The sequence below is a fragment of the Mustela nigripes genome, chromosome 12, assembly GCF_022355385.1.
Source record: "Mustela nigripes isolate SB6536 chromosome 12, MUSNIG.SB6536, whole genome shotgun sequence".
Lineage (NCBI taxonomy): Eukaryota > Metazoa > Chordata > Mammalia > Carnivora > Mustelidae > Mustela > Mustela nigripes.
The window spans coordinates 35,279,899-35,302,676 of record NC_081568.1 but is presented as its reverse complement, the minus strand read 5'-3'; the positions used below and the strand labels follow the sequence as shown (position 1 = coordinate 35,302,676).

At 37.9% G+C, this 22,778-nt stretch overlaps 1 protein-coding gene and 1 pseudogene across 2 annotated transcripts in view; one reads left to right on the top strand and one right to left on the bottom strand.

The window, feature by feature from the left end:
• The window catches only part of HCN1 (hyperpolarization activated cyclic nucleotide gated potassium channel 1), a 394,861-nt gene extending 374,471 nt beyond the window's left edge, over positions 1–20,390 (top strand). For both annotated transcript variants that reach the window (XM_059417098.1, XM_059417097.1), the window contains 2 exons: positions 13,260–13,424; positions 16,856–20,390. In XM_059417098.1, coding sequence (XP_059273081.1) covers positions 13,260–13,424; positions 16,856–17,775 — 1,085 coding nt within the window. In that variant the 3' untranslated portion in view covers positions 17,776–20,390. The remainder of the gene's footprint in view (positions 1–13,259; positions 13,425–16,855) is intronic.
• On the bottom strand, positions 15,978–16,090 carry LOC132028964 (U6 spliceosomal RNA; annotated as a pseudogene).
• Positions 20,391–22,778: the final 2,388 nt, after the last annotated feature.

The following is a 22,778-nucleotide window of genomic DNA, read 5'->3' as shown; positions in this document are numbered from 1 at the left end:
ATGACCTCATTAACACTATTGTCAGTCCTTCAATCCAGTGCTTTTAGGTGAAGGATCTGCTACCAGCATCTAATACGTAGAGGCCAGCGATGCAGTGAAACATTTTGCAATGCCCAGGACAGCTCCTGACAGCAAAGAATTATCCAACCCTAAATGAACATAGGGCTACAGTTGAGAGACCGTGGTCTAGAGAGTCTCATTCAATTTTATATATCGAAACACACATCCATTAATTAATACAAATCTGACAACAAGAAGAGTTATTGTTCTTACACTTATTTTTCTTTTCTTCTGAGATCCATTCAGTTCTTCCTTCATTCTTCACATTCTCACTGGTCTCTGAAGTTCCAGTTGTCATCCTTCCTTCTGTTTAGGGATTTCTGCTCATGATAATGATGGTGTAGAAAATAGTAATGAAATTATACCTCGATAAATCAATATTCTAGGAATAAGTTATTCTTGTTATATTTTACTATATATCTTTCATCTTTCAACACTTACTTGTACTTATTTTAAATGTTTTAGGGGGTTTTTTGGGGGGGGTGTGGGGTACAGAGGGAGAGGGAGAGAGAATCTCAAGCAGACTCCATACCAGCATGGAGCCCCACATGGGGCTAAATCTCCAAACCCTGAGATCATGACCTGAACTGAAATCAAGAGTCAGATGCTTATCCAACCAAGCCACCCAGGCTCCTCAATGTTGTAGGTTCTAGGGGACGTTTCCACTTGAGGCTCATCTAGGAAAGAGAGAGAGTAGTGCCGTGACCTGGAAAGGGCAAATTTACAAAATTTGTTCCTGGTTAGAAATTTGAACACTGACTGAATGTTTGATAATATTAAGAAATTACTAATAATTTTTAGGTATAACAATATTAGAGTGAGTATATTTTAGTAATGCATAGTGGAACTTTAAAGTTCCACTTTTAAGTTAAACTAATATATTTAATCTCAGATTAATCAGGGAAAGGAGAAATATGTGAGGTATCAGTGAAACAAATTTAGCTATGAGTTAACAATTGCTTAAGCTAGGTGGTAAGCATATAGGGATTTATTTTTACTATTATTTACATTGTTCTATAGTTTATTAGACTATGATGTTATACTATCCCACTAGTATTCTAATGGTATACTAGTATACTGTTCTGCCTTTTATAAATACTCAAAAATATTCCACAATAAGAATCTTAAAAATCAAAGAAATAGGAAACAAGTGAGCCTTTTCTATAACTTTTATCTTTTAAGATATATTCCTTCTATCCCTACCTTCTCCACAAATCTGGGAAGAAAATACTGGTTAACTGACTACCTGGTTAAGTGAGATTTCTATTAGATATAGTTTTAAAAAGATGCAGTCACATCTCAGTTAGGCTTATAAAAGATGAGAAGCTGTCTTTTCTCCAAGATGAGAGTCAGACTATCTCTGGGAGAAGAGTTTCCTCAAGTCCATTTATCATACTGAGCAAGTAGGTCAGGAAGGAACTTTTTACTGTAGTTTAGATAAACTGTTGGGGCGTTTGACCCAATTCTTCAGCTCACTTTGTTTGAAATCACAAGCTAAAACATAGCATATGCATCTTTAATCCACTGACTGCTATTCTTTCCAGATTTTATTTGACTAAGATATGATAAAGGTCATCTATTTAGAAGGGGGAGGGGAAGTCTATAAAACCTAGAAGTTGGCAGACTTTTTCTGTAAAGGACCAAATAGTAAATATTTTAGACTTTGTGGACCATGTATGGTCTCTGTTGCGTATTTATCTTTTAATTTGTTTATTGTTTAAGAAACCTTTAAAAACATGCGGGGGTGCCTGGGTGGCTCAGTGAGTTAAAGCCTCTGCCTTCAGTTCAGGTCATGATCCCAGGGTCCTGGGATCAAGCCCCACGTCGGGCTCTCTGCTCAGCAGGGAGCCTGCTTCCTCCCCTCTCTGCCTGCCTCTTTGCCTACTTGTGATCTCTGTCTGTCAAATAAATAAATAAATAGATCTTAGAAAGAAAAAAAAAAGGAAACCTTTAAAAACATGAAAACTATGTTTAATATAATACAAAAAGCAGCAAAAATGTGAAGGTTGGATTTGGCTATAGGAATCCTGTTATATCCTCTCATTTTAAAACTAGCCATTCTCCCAGACTTAATTCATTCTGAATAACATAAGCAAAAGCATTCTATAAAATATATTTTACTTATTATTCATTTAATGCATATGCATTTTACCCCTATCACTTAATACATGCTACTGTAACTAAACCAACTGATTATTGATATGGATTATTTTTTATCATTAGTACATACTTGAACTTATACACAAACTTTTTGAATCAGAATTTAAGTACCATTTTTATGATTGTAATTATTATCTTGAATTTGCTTACTTGTCATATAGAGCGATGCTTCTTGGAGGGAGAAGATATCAACAGATACTTAACATGTGATAAGATTAATTTGTGAGTGTGCCTGTTTTCTGGGTAAGGGGATGGTAGTAGGGTTTCTTCGTTTGTTTCATACATTTTTGCTGTTACTTTGCCCAAAAAGAGATTTCCAGCTGACCTCTCTACTGATACCTTGGAGTATTCAGAAGTAGAAAATGGAAACTCTGTAGGTAGGAAGTTAGTTTTCTACTCACTTCAAGGCTTCTCTGTGACTACTCATGTACTGGTCTTGAAGAACTCACCGTAATCTCTCAAGAGTGGGTAAGAATAGAAAAGGTAGAGGCTTTTAACAAAATGGACAGGAATGAATATCTCGAAAGAGGTCCCAGATGGAGAAGTGTATGATGAGTCAGGCACTTTCGGCTGAGCGGCATTGAATCAAGCTCGGGTTAGCTGAGGTGGTAGAGCCTATTGTGAGGGAACACGGGAAGAAAGGAAGCACAGAAAACCACCCCAGGAAAGTCAGAGGCTGACTCTGTGGCAAGAGAGAATGGCCCTTGGGAATCCATAGCAATTCCAGTACCCCAGAAGCCATTTTAGGAAAATTCACCATTTCCATAACTTAGGCCATCCCTGACTTAAGTACCTATTCATTCCTCAATTTCAGGCTCCCCATGAGAGGGTATAATTAGGCTTGTCAGTCACAATCCAACATAAAGCATCCCCGTCGGTAAGAGTTCTCCAGCCAGACCATCCTGTGGGCTGCTGACCAGGTTTGGGATGCCTGTCTTTTAAGCAGGCATCAATCATGGCTGCACCTGTAAAAATACACATACTCAGTTACGTGATGAAGTCTTAGCAACTCGGACGCACGACACAAATACTACTTCTAATCAGTTTTACAAAAAAGAGCTCCTGGCTTCATGTCAGAAAGAGTTTCATGAAATGAGATTTTTCTCTGGATGTCGAAGTTTTGCTTGCCTTTTCCCCCAAACAACCTTTTTTTTTTTTTAATTTTATTTTAATTTTTAATTTTTTATAAACATATATTTTTATCCCCAGGGGTACAGGTCTGTGAATCACCAGGTTTACACACTTCACAGCACTCACCAAATCACATACCCTCCCCAATGTCCATAATCCCACCCCCTTCTCCCAAACCCCCTCCCCCCGGCAACCCTCAGTTTGTTTTGTGAGATTAAGAGTCACTTATGGTTTGTCCTTTTATCTTCTCTCACTCTAAGCAGACACCCTCTAGTGGTTTGCCTTTACATCTAGTTCACAGCTGCCTCATCACCTTTCAAGTTCTTTTGAAGCCTCATTTACAGTAATTCCTCAAAGAGGTCACTGTTGTTCTGGATGCTACAGCTTTATTTGAGGCGTATCCCCATCACCTCATACCCAAACTGTAATCGTGAAACTTCCTTACAAACCTTTTTTATCTGCTAGGAGTCCTCTCCCCCCCATCCATTTTACAAGCCAACTGTAGATCTCTCACAGCAGATGTGAAAGAGAACAAGTTTACCTTCTGGAGAAAGAGAGGCTAAGTGTTTTTCCCAGGTATGGCCGGACACCCAGAGACGGAACACCTCAGCTATGTTCCATTTATTCTTCCCTAAAACCATACTTTATACACAACTCCCTTCCTTCAGAAGCCTTGCAATAATATTGTCAGTCAAGACCAAACCCCTTACCTGCGGAGTGCTGTTCTCCCGGCCTGCTCAAACTCCTATGATCCTGAGACTGCTGTTCCGACACTCCCGTGGGAGCCCCAACCCAGACTCTCCTCTGAACCTGTGCGCAGGACACTGCTCCAACTCCGTCTTCCTTCCCATCCGTTCTTCTGTCTTCCGCATCCTCATGGCCTGGGCAGTGCAACTCCTACACTGTTCTCAGAGCCTAACTAAGCCTTCTCTTGTCACCAAAAGTGCACAGAAATCTATTCCGCCAGATAATGTATTATCTGGACTTTTAGATTTTTATCAGGTTAAAGTCCCTAGCAGACATTTTAGATTGGGAATTATCCTCAAGCTTGGTTTATATATTGTGTTTGGATTTCTAATGAACTATAAACTCTGAGGGTTTTTTTTTGTTTGTTTGTTTTTGTTTGTTTTTGTTTTTTTTAATGTACCCCATAGTTTCCTTCAAGGTGCAATAAGAAAATCATTTGTTGACTTGAATTTATACCGTCCCTTAAATTCCATTCCTTTATGCCCTCTTTTTCCAATTTCTTTTAAACAAGGAACCCTGTTTTAGTTGTAAGTCTGACAGCTACAAGACTTCTCCTCCCCACCCAAAAAAGCTCATCACTGATATCACCTAAAACCTTGTTAGAAAAATGCATTGTCAGCACCTCCCTATTTATGAAATCCTAATATGCTTTTAAGCAAGACGTCCAGGGGATTCTTATGTATATTAAAGTGTGGGAAGCACTGCACTGAAGATTCCAGTATGAATCAGTTAGCCATTCATTGTTACATTGAATAAACCAAGAAAATGTTTATTTAAATCCCTATTTTATCACTCACACGTGTATGTGTATAGGTGACTGAAAGAGACAGAAAGAGAACCTGGGGGAAGCTTTGGAGACAAATAACTGTTTTTGCTGTAGTAGACTTGCCTCGTAAACATCTAGTGAATATATTTTCTGTTTAGACTATTATTTCTGCTGTACTTTTCTTTTTCTTTTTCATTTTGTGTAAGCATATTAAACCACATAGGAAAACAGAGCTGTCAAGATATCACTTCAAGAAAACACAGTTGATGTAGCTAAGAGCTAAAATCATTTGATGAATTTTTTAGAAGCTGGCTGCTTTTTAAAGGCATTCATAATTCACGGTGTTTGATTAACTTTTAAAGAGTTGAGTGTTGGTAGATTTAAAATCAAAAGGGAAGATTTGGAGTGGTCCGGTGGATTTTTAATGATGGATAGAAATCAGGAAATGTATGGTCTTACCCTTCTTAGCTTTGATATTTTTTATGTGATTTTTGTTCCAATCACATAACAGATCCCCTTTAATCTTCTATATGTCACATGGACTAACATGGGGCTGGCAGTGATTGCTTTTTTTCTACCCAGCAGATATTTTGAAAATTACCAAGATAGTCCATCAAGTATTTTAACTGTGAAAGACAAGTAGTATAAATATATAGTAGATAACAGTTTATAAATAGTATTGTATAAAGTAGATTTTATGCAGACATTAGGCAGTTGAAGAAGTCACAGTAGAATTTAAAGACACACCCGTCATCAGGAACGGTAAGGGGTGAGAGTTTTAGAAGTGGGAATTATAAACCTTAATGGGAACATCTGTATATCCAACAAAATGAAACAATCATGTCACAAACATGTTTGTAATCAATAGGAACCAGATAAAAGATATGAGTAATGTAACTTCTGGTGGATGGGGCCAAAGCTCCTCAAAAAGATACGGCTGTTTGGAATGCTGTACTCAAGTGTGAGCGCTGTGTTTTATGAAACGTATTTGCACACTGCTGTAAGTCATTTCTACTTTTCATTTATTCATTGATTCACTCATTCTTCATTTCTTGAACCACAATGATATCATGTGACTAAATCCACAGTCAGTCCTAGATATTATAAATGTGATGGTTGTACTTTTCATTAAAGACCTTATTAGTTAGTTTAGAGAAATAATCGCGTAAACAAGTCTGTAAATGTGCCATAGGGTCTAAGATGCACGATTATCAAGCAGAGTAGAGACAAAGATAACTAAGAAGGGTGCCCATGGGTGTGAAATCATCTCACTTGAGCCAAGTCTAAGGAATTGGGATGGTTAGTTGATGAACAGATTGTTTACAAGAGGGAGGAAGGTTTGGGAGATGATAATTATATTTCACAAATTTGAACAGTTACTTGGTATATGAAACATTACATTTTCCTTTGTTCCAGCAGGTAGAGTCAAAATCACAAGGGAAAATAATACAGTAAGAAGAGAGGGAACTTAAGGGGGAAAGGAAGGGTCGTGTGTTTCAGGAGGGCTCACACTGTGCTAGGCTGTGCCGGGCACTCTGTAAGCACTATTTTAGTTAATCCTTGTAACCGCTGTGCCAATGCTTAACCTGTCTGAAATGCCACTACTAGGCCAATATTCAGAGCCACAGGTGATCACCCTAAATGCTCTACTTTAAGAGAGATGAATTGACCAAACATATGGGGGAGACCTAAGATTTTTTTGGCAAAGCAGTAACTTTAGATGATACAAATGACCGCATAACCAGTGGTAGGAGATGCTAATAGTTGTACAAATGTGACAGTGTCTGTGAGAACTGAAATAATCAGTTGTATCCTTAGAAAATAAAGCAAAATTGGATATTCTATTTTTATTAGATTATCATAACTCTTCTTTTGTAATATCTGAATTTGGAAATATGTTATATCCAGTCTGTTTCAGAAGCTTATTAAAGATGTGAAATATTTCTATTATTAAAAGATTTTATCTGTTTTTTAGAGAAAGAGAGAGGAAGAGAGAGCACAAGCAGGGGGACAACAGAAGGAGAGGGAGAAGCAGGTTCCCTGCTTAGCAGGGACTTCAATGTAGGGCTCCATCCCAGGACCCCAAGACCATGATCTGAGCTGAAGGCAGACACTTAACTGACTGAGCCACCCAGATGCCCCATGAAATATTTCAAAATACATCAATACTACAAATTTATATCTATTTAATGTTCTATTCTACTCCAAATTCCCTCGATTGCTATTCAAATCCATGTGACAGACATCTCAAGTGCTTCTACCAGCCAAGCTTGATATGCAGATTGATTTAAGCCAGATGTTACCACCTCCTATGCTGTAAGAGGTGACATTTTCCTAGTTCACTAGTATAAATATAGAAAGATTACAAATACAGATATAGAAAGAAAACAACAACAAAAAAAGTGTTATTTCCTCTTGCACATGCTATGAGACACTAGATTAGGAGCCTAAGTAATTTAGAGGAAATTAGTATTTTGATACACAGCGGAGAATCACTTTTATTTCATGATTTGGGGTACAAAAAAAAAAAGGAAGCAGCTTCTTGCTTAGGTTACTACGAGCAACTAAGTACAAATGTTCCTATAAATTCTAGAAACTCAGGTTAAACATATTACCGTACAAATTTCTGTCATAAGTTCCTGGTAAGTTCCTGTGTTACTCCAATGTCAAACTCTGTTCTAGGGGTCATGGAAATATTTCTGAGTTGCAAAATTCTTGATGCCATTTATAAAGTGACTTTGTATAGGTATCAGTAATGTCACTGAAATGCTTATAAAGTTAACTGATGTCTGCAAAAATAGCACTGAGTAGTTGAATATATCTCATACCCTAAGGTTTATTAAAAGTGTGTGTGTGTGTATATATATATATACACGTGTATATACAGTGGTGAGTCAAATTTAATCTCCTGGAACATAACTCTTTATAATGTTTAAACTGAAGACAGTTTCCAATGTGCCTGTGGTAGGTTGCTTTACTGTCAGTTTTCCTCTTCAATAAGTGAAATAACTTACCCTGTAAAAGAAAAAAAAATGAGAATCATAGAAAATTAAAATTAATATGTCAAGTACTCAAATACTTGTGTTCTGGATTATAATTTAGAAATTTATATCCACCTAAAGAGACTTACTTCCAAGTAAATTTGCACTGAAATTCTTAAAACAATGATAGCACCACTGGGAAATTCCCAGTTTAATTCTTGAAGAGTAAATAAACAAGGAGAAGTAGGAAGATTGGAATATCAACATGGTCTAGAAAATGTGCCATAATATTATTTTTTAAAAAAACTTACATCTGTAAGATACACTTAGTTTGTTTTTTGGGAGTTCAATTTTATTTCATTGTGAACTTTACTTTTTGTGTGAAGTCATCTGACCACCCAAAAGCAAGTTAGCTTTCTACCTGGTGAGAAACAATATCATCTACGTTGAAGAAAATATTACCAAGCAGTCTAGATACTTTCTTCATTATAGATATTGCACAAAACCCACAAAGATGTGTTGTGTTGCTTAGAGAAAGCACATAAATCATTTGGCAAGTTCTGTTACAAAGGGGAGATACCTCTCAGGAAAACCAATATTACACTGTTGAAAACTTAAGAATAGAACTTAATGTGGACCTTGGTTTCATCCATTATCATTGATGTACTCATAGCATTTTAAAATAATTTTCTCTGAAGGAAGGATACAATAATGTCACTGTATAATTGCTGTCATTAAAATGTCAAACCAGTGAGTGAGATAAGTAATTTTAAGGAAACAGTTAGAAAATGCAATACAGGGACGCCTGGGTGGCTCAGTTGGTTAAGCAGCTGCCTTCGGCTCAGGTCATGATCCCAGCGTCCTGGGATCGAGTCCTACATCGGGCTCCTTGCTCCGCAGGGAGCCTGCTTCTCCCTCTGACTCTTCCTTCCACTCTGTCTGCCTGTGCTCGCTCTCACTCACTCTCTCTCTGACAAATAAATAAATAAAATCTTTAAAAAAATAAAAAGAAAGAAAATGCAATACAAGAAAATAAAAGTAGTGACAAACTATATATCCATAATTTCTTAGGAACCTCAAAGATAGTATGAGATACAGATGAATAAAATGGTTTTTCTTTATGTTTTTAATCCAAACCCAAATACACACACACATACACACACACATGCAGAGGAAATGCACAAAAACTCTGTAACACCCGACACAAGTCCCTCTTCCCTCAATAAGCAGATCTCCAAAATAACTTAGTAATAATCAAAAATTAATTCATGGAGAAGCAGCTGCTCCACTCACATACTGAGTCTAGAAATTCATTTCATGAAATCTAAGACTCCTTTCCAATCAGAAGTTTGCTCTTTTCATTGCTAAGTTGTGGCATGTATTAGTTTTGTTATTCATGGTAGAAACAAAGACTTTGGAGCTTTACAAGGAGGGACTCTTCAAAGTGATTTTCCAACTGACCAGTGATTATACCTTCACTCCACTAGTGAGTACACCTTCGTTTGTTCTGTTTCTCACTATGAGATTATTGCCAAGAATTAATGGCTGAAGAATTTTGTGTTGCCTCCTGAACTGTGATAACATAAAATTACAGTCGTTTAGGCCAAAAATTTGTTTTAAGTATGCTGCTGGTTACTGATGAAACTTGAAGGGAAAGTAGAGGGAACTTGGAATCTACAATGAAAGACTATGGCCAGGGCAGGAGCAGATCTCCTGGCAGAACCCAAGAATGGCTCCCAGCTGAGACCCTACAACTACAGAGAGCCAAATGAAAAGTGAGGGAGAAAACAGAGGCTCTACCCACGCCTGCATGTGATACATAGTGTTATCTGTCCCTCACTCCACATTGCCCAGCAGCCTGTAACCAGGCATTTTATTCTCCTGCGGTTCTTCTTTGAAAGCAGGTGAAGAAGGCAGACAACTAGGACTTATTAGTGACCCTAGAGTAAAGCCTTCCCCATTCCAGAATTTAAGGAAATAAGAGAACAAATTGCCTATCCCTTTGCTCTAAAGAGAAACTCCAAATCAACAAATTATACCACATCACCAGATTTTTCATCCTTAAATGTGGAAGGATGTCAATGGATTACCTGAAGAAACCATTAAACATTCAAAGAAAGGTCAGACACAGAGGCAGAGATAGTGGAGAGAAAGAATTTAGAAAACAGAAGGGCACTAAAATATATATAAAATATAAAAACAAAAGCCCGTTTTTCTTTTCACTTTCATAGTTTTATTGCAATATATTTTACATATATGTCACCCATGTCAAGTGTATAATTTAATTTTTTTATTAAATTTACTAAATTTTGAAGCCATCACCATAAATCAAGTTTAGAACATTTTCATCACCCCAGTAAGATTTTTTGGATCCATTTACTGTGAATCTCCTTTCTCACCCGCTCTCCCAAGCAACCAATAATTTGTCTCTCTAGATTTGCCTTCTCTGGATACTTCATATATATGGAATCATAGAACATGTGGACTCATGTCTTGCTTCTTCCACTTATGTTTGTGAAACACACTGAGGTCTGTCCATGTTGTAGCATACTTGTGTCTTTCGTATTCAGAACTCTTAACACCCATCAGGAGATAGTGCACATTACATCTATAATGAAAGAAAAGGATATAATGAGAAAGCAATAAAATAGGAAAATGGAAAGCATTTGGAAATTAAAAACATAAGTGCCAAAACAAAACTATATGAAAAAGAATGGAAGGTAAAGTTGAGGAAATCTCCTACTGTCATAATCACTACTAACAGGTTTGCATTCCCTCATATCTTTTTTTTTTGTTTCCTATTCTGTGCACTTAGATATTAATTTTATAACTAGTTTTTTAAATAAGTTATGCACATCACAAAATAAAAATAATTTATTTAAAGAGACATTGAAAAAATGCACATCTGCATAAAGGAGTGTTTTTCATCTGGAGCAAGGCATATAGGTAGATGTTATTATTATCATTATGATCATTTTTATCTGACTGTAATTACAATCTTGTATCCTTTTCTCACTCAAGCTTTCTGACCATTCATGGTTATCACTCTGACTTTAAAAGCTTCCCTTTTCATAAATGCCACATAGGTCATCTAGTGGCCATGTACGCGTTTGTATCTTGACTCGTTCGCGTTTGTATCTTGACTCGTTAAACATTTAGGGCACACTCACATTTTCAGATCTGATTAAATAAATATGTATCACTATGTAAACATTGTTCTTTTTTTCTCCCATTTTATTTCATTTCTTTTCAGTGTCCCAGCATTCATTGTTTATGCACCACACCCAGTGCTCCATGCAATACGTGCCCTCCATAATACCCACCACCAGGCTCACCCAACCCACCCCCCCCTCCAAACCCTCAGTTTGTTTCTCAGAGTCCACAGTCTCTCATGGTTTATCTCCCGCTTCGATTTCCCCCAATTCCCTTCTCCACTCCATCTCCCAACATTGCTCTAATTATAGAGTATTCCTTGGGTTAGATTGTCCAGTAAAATTTCTGGGTTGAAGGTTATGTATACTTTTTAAGATCTCTGTTACATCTCACTGGTTATTTTCCATGAGGTTTATAACCTAACCATTCTACATGACAAGTTGCACAGATTTGAAAGCAACACTTAGCAGTAATGGGTTTCCTATCAGTTTACTCACCATAATGTCCCAATTATAAATTACATGATATGGCATTTGTACTTTAGTGACCAACAGGAATTTAATTGAGGGGTAGTGCTAAAAAATACTTCTTTTATTACATTCTGTAGAGTAGACAGCAAATTTCATGAAGTGATAATATGCTTTATGTTTAAATATAAAATAGATTCATCTTTCTACATACACTATTACACACAGATGCATGCATGCACACAAACGTGAACTCCCCACAATATTACTTATTAAATTTACATGTTTACCAGCGTGAACAACAACATAAGTGGTTGCTTCAGTGGCATTTCCTAAAATGCTATCTCCCCAGATTGGTTCAAATGTGCTTCTTAATACTTCCAGAATACCCACCGTCTGTATTATTGTTCTTACCAGATTGCATTTAAATGAACTCTCAATTAAGAAGAAATCTTTTTTTTTAAATCATCAGTATAGAAATAATAAAAAGTAGGTAATATGAAGTTACTTAAAAAGTTCAGAAGAGTGTGCATTTAGGCCTCTTTCAATAATTTTTCTATTATTTCCTTATGTTAGGAAATTATGTATTCAAAAATACTTCTGCCATTTCTTTTTTCAAACTGGTTATCCTGAAACTAAATTTCTTAAAAATATTTCTAATTTTTTTAAAAAATAAAAATTTATAGAGTTTAATTAATAAATTTAGAGAAATGAAATAAAAAATTATCACTTGTAGACTCATTTAAGTTAGAAATTAAGGAAATCCAAATTTGCAAATGTTTGCTTTACTGAATTTTGGAAATCTAATTCTCCAAAAAGAATTTTTCTTAGAAATTATTGAAATAGAAAGCCTCTCTGTGCATTTGGAATATAGTGTTCAATGAGATCTCCCTTTATGTAAGGCATGCCTGAATGCATTCCCCAAAACCTGGTCCAGTTTTTCCTGATCATAGGACTTTCTAGGCCAGTGTGTGGGTTCACTTTGGTTTCTATCTATATCATGTGATCTGCTTTTTGCCTTCCAAACTTAATAAAAATCTTGTCTGATTATACTATCTTTTTTTTTTTTTAAGAATTTATTGGGTGCCTGGGTGGCTCAGTGGGTTAAAGCCTCTGCCTTCAGCTCCCTTCCAGGGAGCCTGCTTCCTCCTCTCTCTCTCTGCCTGCCTCTCTGCCTACTTGCAATCTCTCTCTCTCTGTCAAATAAATAAATAAAATCTTAAAAAAAAAAAAAGAATTTATTCATTTGTTTGACAGAGAGAAACACAACGAGAGAGTGTGAATACAAGCAGGGGGAGTGGAGAAGGAGAAACGGGCTTCCCCTCAGAGCAGGGAGCCTGATGTGGGGCTTGATCCCAAGAACCTGGGATCATGACCTGAGTCAAAGGCAGACACTTAATGACTGAGCCACCCAAGAGCCCTGATTACAGTTTCTTCCAGTGTTCGACTCTGTTGTGGACCTCCGATTCTCTTTTTTACATTTTTATTGTTATTTCAGGTGGATTGGAATGAGGGCTGAAGGATAGGTAACTCCATTTCAGCTTTCCATTTGAACTAAAAGATTTAACTGTTTAACAATGAATATTATTTTAAGGTTGAGTATTGTCAATTGGGTATTTTTGTCAGAAGGAATTTACTGATAAAATAGGAAATGCTGCCAATCATTGGTTGATGACACCATGAGACTTTTTTTTTTTTCAATTGTGGGTCTTGGTGGTCTTTGAAAGTAAATTACCAAAGTCTTTGGTAATTTACCAAAATAAATTACCAAGTCTTTCTCTCTTGGCTTGATAGAGATTTGCTTACTGACCAAGGGCCGCCGCACTGCCAGTGTTCGAGCTGATACATACTGTCGTCTTTATTCACTTTCTGTGGACAACTTCAACGAGGTCCTGGAGGAATATCCAATGATGAGGCGAGCCTTCGAGACGGTTGCCATTGACCGACTAGATCGGATAGGTACTCTCTTCCATTTCCTATCTTTTTTGTGTATAATTTATACTTTAGTGGGCTGATATATATTTGCAATCCTAAATCCTAAATGCTATAATAGGTTGCCTATTAATTAGCATAGAACCAGCAGTTAGCTCTAGCCCTATTTCTACTCTCTAACTCTCTCATCTAAGTATTCTGGGTTTATTTAATCATCTCTATTTTTATTAGCTGCTCAATCTGATTTCCCCAGTGATGACAAAACAATTTGAATCTTCAGGTAAAAAGCAATGATAAAAATTTTAGGTAGCACTAAAATAGAACTAAAAATATAATAGTATGAGTCTACATTACAAACCAAATAATTTTACTACAAGATTTTTTTAAAAATTATGTATCAACTTTTCATTTTTAGTTTTATATTGAAAACTGAAAACTTGTGCATTTTAATGGTTTCTGTAGAAACTTCTGGAAACGTTTGTAATACAGACTCAGGAAAAACCTTCCTAGAAGTACCCAACTTAGATGCTTTACTTCATAAACAACTTATTTTACAGGCTTCTCTGCTTTCCAATAAGAATATATAAATTAGACCTTATATTAGTTACACTAGTTAAAAGACTTGAAGAATTGCTATAGTAAAGTTAGATCAGATTGGCTTGCTGTTAGCTTCCCAAGATATGCTAGAAGATTCTGATGTGAGAAGGTGTATGCATTCATTTTCTACACCTAAATCCTCTTCCCCCCCCCTACCGTGCTCTGCCCCTTTTCCTTGCTTACCTCTACTCCGTTGTCATAACCTGAGTTTAGACATCACTTCTCTGTAGAAATCTTCTGTGACCTCCTAACCCTCTCGTGCTCCTAGGCTGAGTAACCTGGGTATGTTCTCCCATCCCCCTAGGAATTTCCTCCATCACAATACTGCTTCTGTTATTGCAGTTGCTCTAAAGATGCTAAGATTTGTAAATGGAGAGGTCATGTCTAATTCACTATTACATTCGCAGTACGTAGTACACAATGAATATTCTTGAAGAGAGGTTGTAGGGAGGGATGCAGGAATCAATGATCTCAAACGAGATGGGGCTGGGATCACTTGGAAATAAACAAGTCCTTCATTCTTATTAAAGGTAAGGATTTTTGATTGATGTAATCTTATGTCAGCTTTTCTTCTGCACTTTGTATCTTTCTTTCCTTCTACAGAAGTAGGATGACAGATGCATTAGGCTCTGAAATTAGGTTAGGAGAAGTAAAGGTAGTATTTGGACATTATCATTAGACATAACACACATATCAGAAATTCATATTGACAGTTTAGATAGGCAATAGGTCACAGTGTCGAGAGAGACAGTGCCCATAAAAGTGGGCATTCCTGAAAGCATCTTTATTTAATTTGAAAATAATTTACCTCTTTGTGGTATGTGAGTGCTCACGGTAGAGCTATAGACTAACTTCTGAACACATGCGTTTTTCTACTTAGCCAGCTAGACATTTTTAGAGAAAAGTGTTAAAATCAGGATTTTTTATTAACTATTTTTATTAACATATAATGTATTATTTGCCCCAGGGGTACAGGTCTGTGAATCGTCAGGCTTACATACTTCACAGCTTTCACCATTTCACATACCCTCCCGAATGAAAATCAGGATATTTTAATAAATAATTTCTGTTACTCTGATCAGCTTCACTCTCATCTAACTTTTTCCAGTTAATTTTTATAAGAAAGTTTGCATGAAATGGTTTGCGCTCAATAATACAGGCAATAAAATCACTAATAAGCACCAAGCATTTGCAGTTTTGATCCTTATAAAATTCTAACAGTGCATTAAAATCTTTATTTCTCCACAAGTTCACAGATATTTATATTACAAAATGTTGACTATTCACAGGATCACAAAGAAATATTATCCTTCATTCTGTTCTATTGCTCATATATATAGACCATACTTAGTTAAGGCAATATGCTAAATAAGCATTTATATTTATTACGGATATAGGAGCTTTTGTTCTTGAGAAAATTAGAACCGTTCTGTAAGGAGAAACATTTATTTTGGCAGTCATTTAAAATGATAGTTTACCTGCATCCAAGTAAATTATAACATATATTTCCACTAAAAAGTATCCCTTCAAACTCTAACTTTATTTAGCAATATGGCAAATTCATTCATTTTCAGTTACAATATTTATCTGGGAATTATGTTATCAATGATGTCACCAAAAGTCACTAATTTTCCCCTTTCATCGATCTAATTTTGATTCTGTCATCATCCTGCCAGAGAATGTCTACTTACTGCAAAGCACTCCAAAAACAATGGCAGGAAGGAGAGGTGCTGCTTACTGAGGTTCTGGAGGGAACTGAGAACCCGCCATACACGATGCCCCTTAATCCTCACCAAGACCTTTCAGAAAAGGAAGGATTATGAAGTGGTTCTCAGCCGGCGGTGCATGAAAGTCCTCTGAGGAAGTACGCTTTGAAAGAACTGAAATCTGAAATCCAGACCCCATGTCTGGTTATTGTGGTTTAATTAATGGGGTCCAGATGAAAATCAGTATTTTTCAAAGCTCCAGAGATGAGAAGACTATGAAGGTCTGGTGGAGGACCCTGGCATAGGGCACGCTTCATCCTTGCGCAGGGGCCATGCTAATCTTCTCTGTATCGTTCCAATTTTTAGTATATGTGCTGCCGAAGCCAGCACTAGGGCACGCTTCAAAGGCAGAGACTTGCCGCACGGGCTCCTCAGATTTGCATGTGACAGTCTCTTGAGCATCTCAGTAAGATGCAGCATCTCGGTCCCCAAGAAGGAGGGAGCCTAACTGACTGCATTTCTAGAAGGTGCTCCCGTCATACCGATGCCTGCAGCTGGTTCGTGGTTCTTAGGAAGCGTCTGCGATCATATCTGCTGTTTTCCTTCCACGGTCCTGTTTCTTAGTAACCAGCTTCTCTTGGGCATGGTTCCAACCTTCCTATGTCCCGTTCTCCTGATGGGTGAAATAGGATTAGAAACACATCCACCGCCCAGCGTTTAGGATTAAACACAGTCTGCCCAAAGCCTTCTGTAGGGTACCTGTGACATAGTAAGTGTTCCATAGTAGTTTCCTGAAAAAAGGTAGCTTTAAACTTACATTTTGATTCCAGGCCCATCCTGATCCAAATACCCTTTTTTCTCCCACCCTTCAAAGTAGCCCTCGCGTCCACTATCTCCCTCTCTCCTGTAAGATGGCTTTTGCCATCTATTCCAGACTTCAACCTGACTTGCAGAGAAGGTAAGATTTCCCAGAGAGATACAGGAAGCGCGAAGGGCAGGAGCCCCCTTTCCGTTGGCGCCTAAAGGTGAGTATTTGGCTTCCAAGCGTCTCCCGCGGAACACGGGCATACTTGGGTTTCCAGGAGCCACTCTCCCCTGGGCTCGTCGGCCGTCCTCCGCAGCTTTCTAAGTGGCTCTGTTTGTTCCCGCTGACAGGAAAGAAAAATTCCATTCTTCTGCAGAAGTTCCAGAAGGATCTGAACACTGGCGTTTTCAACAATCAGGAGAACGAGATCCTGAAGCAGATAGTGAAGCACGACCGGGAGATGGTGCAGGCGATCGCCCCGATCAATTACCCCCAGATGCCGGCCCTGAATTCCACCTCTTCCACCATGACTCCGACCTCCCGCCTGAGGACACAGTCCCCGCCGGTGTACACAGCGACCAGTCTGTCCCACAGCAACCTGCACTCCCCCAGCCCCAGCACGCAGACCCCGCAGCCGTCCGCTATCCTCTCGCCCTGCTCCTACACCACCGCGGTCTGCAGCCCTCCCGTACAGAGCCCGCTGGCCACCCGAACTTTCCACTATGGCTCCCCCACTGCGTCCCAGCTGTCCCTCACGCAGCAGCAGCAGCAGCAGCAGCAGCAGCAGCAGCAGCAGCAGCTCCAGCAGCAGCAGCTCCAGCAGCCCCCGCCCCCGCAGCCCCCGCAGCCGTCCCCGCAGCCGCAGACGCCCGGCAGCTCCACGCCGAAAAACGAAGTGCACAGGAGCACGCAGGCGCTGCACAACACCAGCCTGACCCGGGAAGTCAGGCCCCTGTCGGCCTCGCAGCCCTCGCTGCCCCATGAGGTTTCCACTCTCCTTTCCAGACCTCATCCCACTGTGGGCGAGTCCCTGGCCTCCATCCCTCAGCCCGTGACCGCCGTTCACGGCCCGGGCCTGCAGGCGGGGGGCAGGGGCACCGTCCCCCCGCGGGTCACCCTGTTCCGACAGATGTCCTCGGGAGCCATTCCCCCTAACCGAGGAGCCCCTCCCGCACCCCCTCCACCAGCAGCTGCTCTTCCGAGAGAGTCTTCCTCAGTCTTAACTACAGACCCAGAGGCAGAAAAGCCACGATTTGCTTCAAATTTATGATCCCTGCTGATTGTCAAAGCAGAAAGAAATACTCTAATAAACTGAGAATCTCCTCAGATCTTATTTTATTCTATCTCCTGATAGATTCCTATAGCCTACTATGAAGAGATATTTTAGACAGCTCTGGCCTACATGCAAAATGTACAATATATAAATATATATCTACTATTAAATAATCTATCTAAATTCCCAAGAGAAGTTCAAAAGACCTGTTTAGCATTCAGTGTTATATGTCCTCCTTTCTTTAAATCATTAAAGGATTTAAAATGTTGTTGTAAGATCATTTATTTTTAACCTACTTTTACTGAATTCCTTTGATATATGTATTTCTCTACTTTATGAAGAGTTCTTGGATTCAGTGGAAACAAAACTCTGATTTTAAAAGGCAACTCAAGTGAGCTACTGAATAGCACCAACCAAAACTTCTTTCATGAGCTGTGTTCTGCATCTAAATTGTTATTCATTAATTATGGAGAATTAAATAGCAAGTCCCATTTTATAGATCCAAATTGTATTTTGGTGCTTTCAATTTTGAATTAGGTTACAGAACACACGGTGTGCTTGGCCACGGTTGGAGACTAACATTGCCACCATTAGGAATATCTCTAACCTCAAACATGTTCATTGACCTTTCAGAAAGCTGAGGGGATATTTGTCTTCATGTGTTATTGGACTTTTACCAAGACTCAATGTTAGTTGTAAATAACTTTTTCAACCCAAATAAAAATAGCTATTCTGTGCTGTATGAAGGTAAAAGTCATCACTTAAGAATTTAGTTTTATTGCTTCACTTCAAAACTTAGAGTTTGAAATTTTACAAAACCTAATTGTGACAGTTATTCAACTGTAATGCAATGGCTTGAAACCTACAATATTATTTTAACCTGCAATGTTTTATGCAAAAGTGTATGCTCAATTCTACAGATTGCTTGTATTACACCAAAAATCATTACTTTTCTTCCTTCTTGCCATAACCAAGCATCTGAAAATAGTCCCTGCATGCTTTTTGGGGGGAAAAAAAATAGGTTCAGATCAGTCACTGTAGGGAGAGGCTTACAGTATTTCTCATTTCTAGAAAAGTATAACCATTCGTTAATTGCCTATCTTAAAACTCCTGTAAGGCTGACTTGGATCTCTGACTTAAGTCTAGAAGTGAGGTTTTCACTTTCATTTAATATTATTACTATTATTACTATTATTTAAGTAATGATTTGTAAACCACAGCTTGATTGGTGTTGCCAGTGTGTTCTGTGTCTTCACTGTTGGTAGTTGGTAGTTTACCCTGGTGTTCATTTAAAATAACTAAGTACACGATAGCATCATGTCTGGGAACACACGCTTTGTTCTATGTGTATTGTAATAAAATGGTTAGTAAATCTTAAGGCATGTGATGACTAACATAGCCCTTAGATAGGAGATCCGTTACTCAGAATGTGCTGGAAATTGTATGGACGCGATGACAGAAAGCAGGGGGCGAACTGAATGTGAGCATCGTTTGTTTGTCTGTTTCCTTAACTCTCCATGATCTGTGAACATCCGCTTCTTCTCAGAGAAGTCCCTTAGTAATCATTTGTGCCTAATGCATCCCACAAATGTGGTGGATGACTGGAACACAATTGGAAGATTCCTAATAACCAACTTCTGTAAATAACCCAAGTTAAAGAGAATGACCTAAAATGGAGGTCTTCAGGATCTTTGACACTGGCGATGCATTTAAGAAGAACTTAACAAAGATCACACATTAAACGGGGCAGGGCCTCCAGACAGACTTGAGGACAGAAAACAAAACAAAAAGCAAAAACTCTAAAATGGATCCATGCTGCCTGTTATGCCTTTTATGGATATAATACCTATACTACCAAAATGAGTTGTTATGTTTCCTTTCTAACAGACCCCAGCTTGTGTGGAAGTAATCAACTATGCTAGTCAATGTAATGTTGTCATTAACATGCTGGTGATATCTGATGGCATGTCAAGAATGGTGTAAGAAGGGGATTGTTCAGTCTACCCAGAGCCTATGGGAAAGCTGCAAGACCATTTACATATCAGTACAAAACTCCTTTATTTTATTAAAATATTGAGAATTAACTTCAATTTATTAAGATCATGTATTGGTCCTTTAAATTATTAAAGGTTTACATTTGATAGCACTAATGGGTTTGGTAGTGAAATATTTTTATATATAAATTTTTGGTTTTTTATTTTGAGCACTATTGGGAAACACAAGCAAAAGTGAATTGCATGGTCTTTCAGTGCAACCATAACATTTTTATTCACTTTGTAACAGAATGGACAAAAACTAAGGTTTATATGTTAAACTAAAAAAAATGGTACAGGGTAAATTATATACATATATATGTATGAATATAAATGCTTAGGTTAAGAAAAAAATTGACTCACATTCCTGTAATATAAAAGTCCATTGCTAGTTGAAAAGTGACCTCTTTTCTCTGTACATAGTTAAGCCCATAAGTATGGAGTTTTAATCTGTACAGAAAGAAATGTATTATTGAAAAGATTGGTCTTTCTGCTGCTGGGAAAATAGTAGAAAAGCTGATTCTTACAACAACTGTATGATCAGGGACGAATTAGAGTATTTCTTTTGTCTTTGCTCAAAGCCATACATATATAAATATATATAAAGATTATTAATAAATTCAATAGAAAATAAACTAATATCATGAATATTTTATTTTATCAATACACTCTAATCCAATGTTTTGTTTTATTGCGTACAGATTTGCTTCTTTCTACCTTTACATCATAAGATCTCCAAGAGGGCTTATACTTGATAGTCATTAAAAAATTACAGATAGCCCGTGGCTGTAGAGAGGAAGGTAAAAAAAAACCTGGGTTTCCCAGTTGTCCCTGTGTTTTACCTATTCCCTACAGTATTAGTTGAAGTCTTTTTATTCTTTGCTCTGTACCTCCTTGGTTGTTACCCAATTCCAAAACAGTCATTTCTGTGCTATTAGATTTAGAGATGGAAAAAAAATTCACCTTGTAATTTATTATAGAAACCTCTTCTATGACAGCCTACGGCCTTGCAAAGGCTTTTGATAGTAGCAGAACCTCCCTTTGCAAGTGGATTTTGAATCAGACCTAAAAGCCTGACATAGAGTTTATTGCGTTGCATGAAGGAGTCTTGAAAACTGTAAGGATAAATGGCAGGAATGGCAACAGACTCTATTCATCAAATAAATAGTCTGTCTCTGGGTCTCAGTGACCACTCCATAAGTGAATGATTCCCTGACGGATGCTGTCCCTCTTTTAAAAAGGTGGTTATTTTGCCGTTTATAAACTTAAGTGAGCATAACATGTGCAGGACATTACAAAGTGCACAGCCGAGGTAGGCTAGTTCCTAAAGGACTTGGGTGATTTAAACAATGTGATATGTTTTAAACTTTAGATGTTATTATTTTTAAAACCTGAATTATTTACTCTTCCAAATAGAAGTGATTTCTATCAACTTTCAGGCTTATTTTTTTTTAAGTCCCCGTGACTTCTTAAATTCAAGTGTTTATATTTGTTAATTTATAATTTTACTATGCTGTTTTGCTCTTAAGAATTTTACTTTCATAATTTATGACATTAAGCTGTGTGAACAAGATTTATCGCTCTTATGCTTCTATCCTTCTAGAATATGTGCCATAAAACCCAAGTCTGATTATTTTGTTCATCTGCACTGCACCTAGCAAAATTTTATTACATGCTCTGCCTATTTGAAAATTACTTATTCTCTCCAATACAAAAGAAATGTAGTCCTTTTAGAAAAATTGGATGGTGAACATCAATAGCTATTTTGAGCCCTGCAAGTAATGGTCAAAAATTTAAGCAAGCGTAACTAGCTGCATGCACTGAATTGTTAGCTCAGTTCTAGAACCTTATTTAATATGTCCTCTTTCTAGGAAAATAAGAGGGAATAAAGAAGATTTGCTGTTGTATTCAGGGCTAACTGTGCCTGCTACCAGCAATGGGAAGCAGGGACTTTTCTTAAGCAATTTTGGTTCTGTCCTTCTTAAAAATGTCATCTATTTTTTTTAATAGACCAGCAACAATAATTCAGTCATGAAGAGAACTCCTGATTTTAAAAGGGGAGCAAAGAAAGTATAAATGAGACCTTACTTAAATTCATCAAGGATGCAGGAGCAAATCCAGCCAGAAGACCCATATTCCTCCTCCTCTCATTTTGGAGTGTTTGGCCAAAAGCCACATTCCTTCCTTCCCCGGGGACAATTAACATTTCTGTTAATATCTGTCACTTTGTTCTTCATCATTTTCTTTATAGCTTTAGGGCATGAAAAGCATGAGCTTTTCTATATAGGAAGAATTTCATGGCATAGTCACAAACTATCACAAGACAAAGATAATTCCATCACAGTTATTCAGAAGAAAATATTAGCAGTTGTGTAATACTTGGCTGCTTTTCAATTTTGAATACTCTCCCAGTGAAATCATTGCTCTCTTTTCCCCAGACTCAAACATATTCTCTCTCTGCCATTGAGCCATCAGACAGGGAGATCTTCTCCCTAAGCGAGACCAGGACAAGGGTCCCAGGGGTGAGGCCTCATGCACACAATCTGAAGCAGCCCAAATCTCAATAATCAGGGCAAATAATATTTTAACGCAACATTTGAAAAACCAGAATCAAAGTAATAGTCGATGATGAACCAAAGGTCACAATCTGAAATGAAGACAAGATCCAACCCTGAGCCCACGTGACCCTGCCTCCGTTGCCTTCTTCATCCTGGCCTCACTTCTGGAGACTCTGGTGGGTCCAAAGGGGCTTTGAAGGGTCCCTGTGATAGAAGTCTTGCCCTGATTTGCCCCGTCAACCCTTAAGAATTATTGAAAGGTGATATTTAAAGGCCCTGTGCATCAGGTCCTGGATTTGTTTCCAAGAGTATCCTATTAAATGCCAGACAAAGAATTCACCTTTCTTGACAAAGGAACCATGCTTTTCTCAAGTATAGATGCTCACCAGCACCGCTGATTGGGGCTATG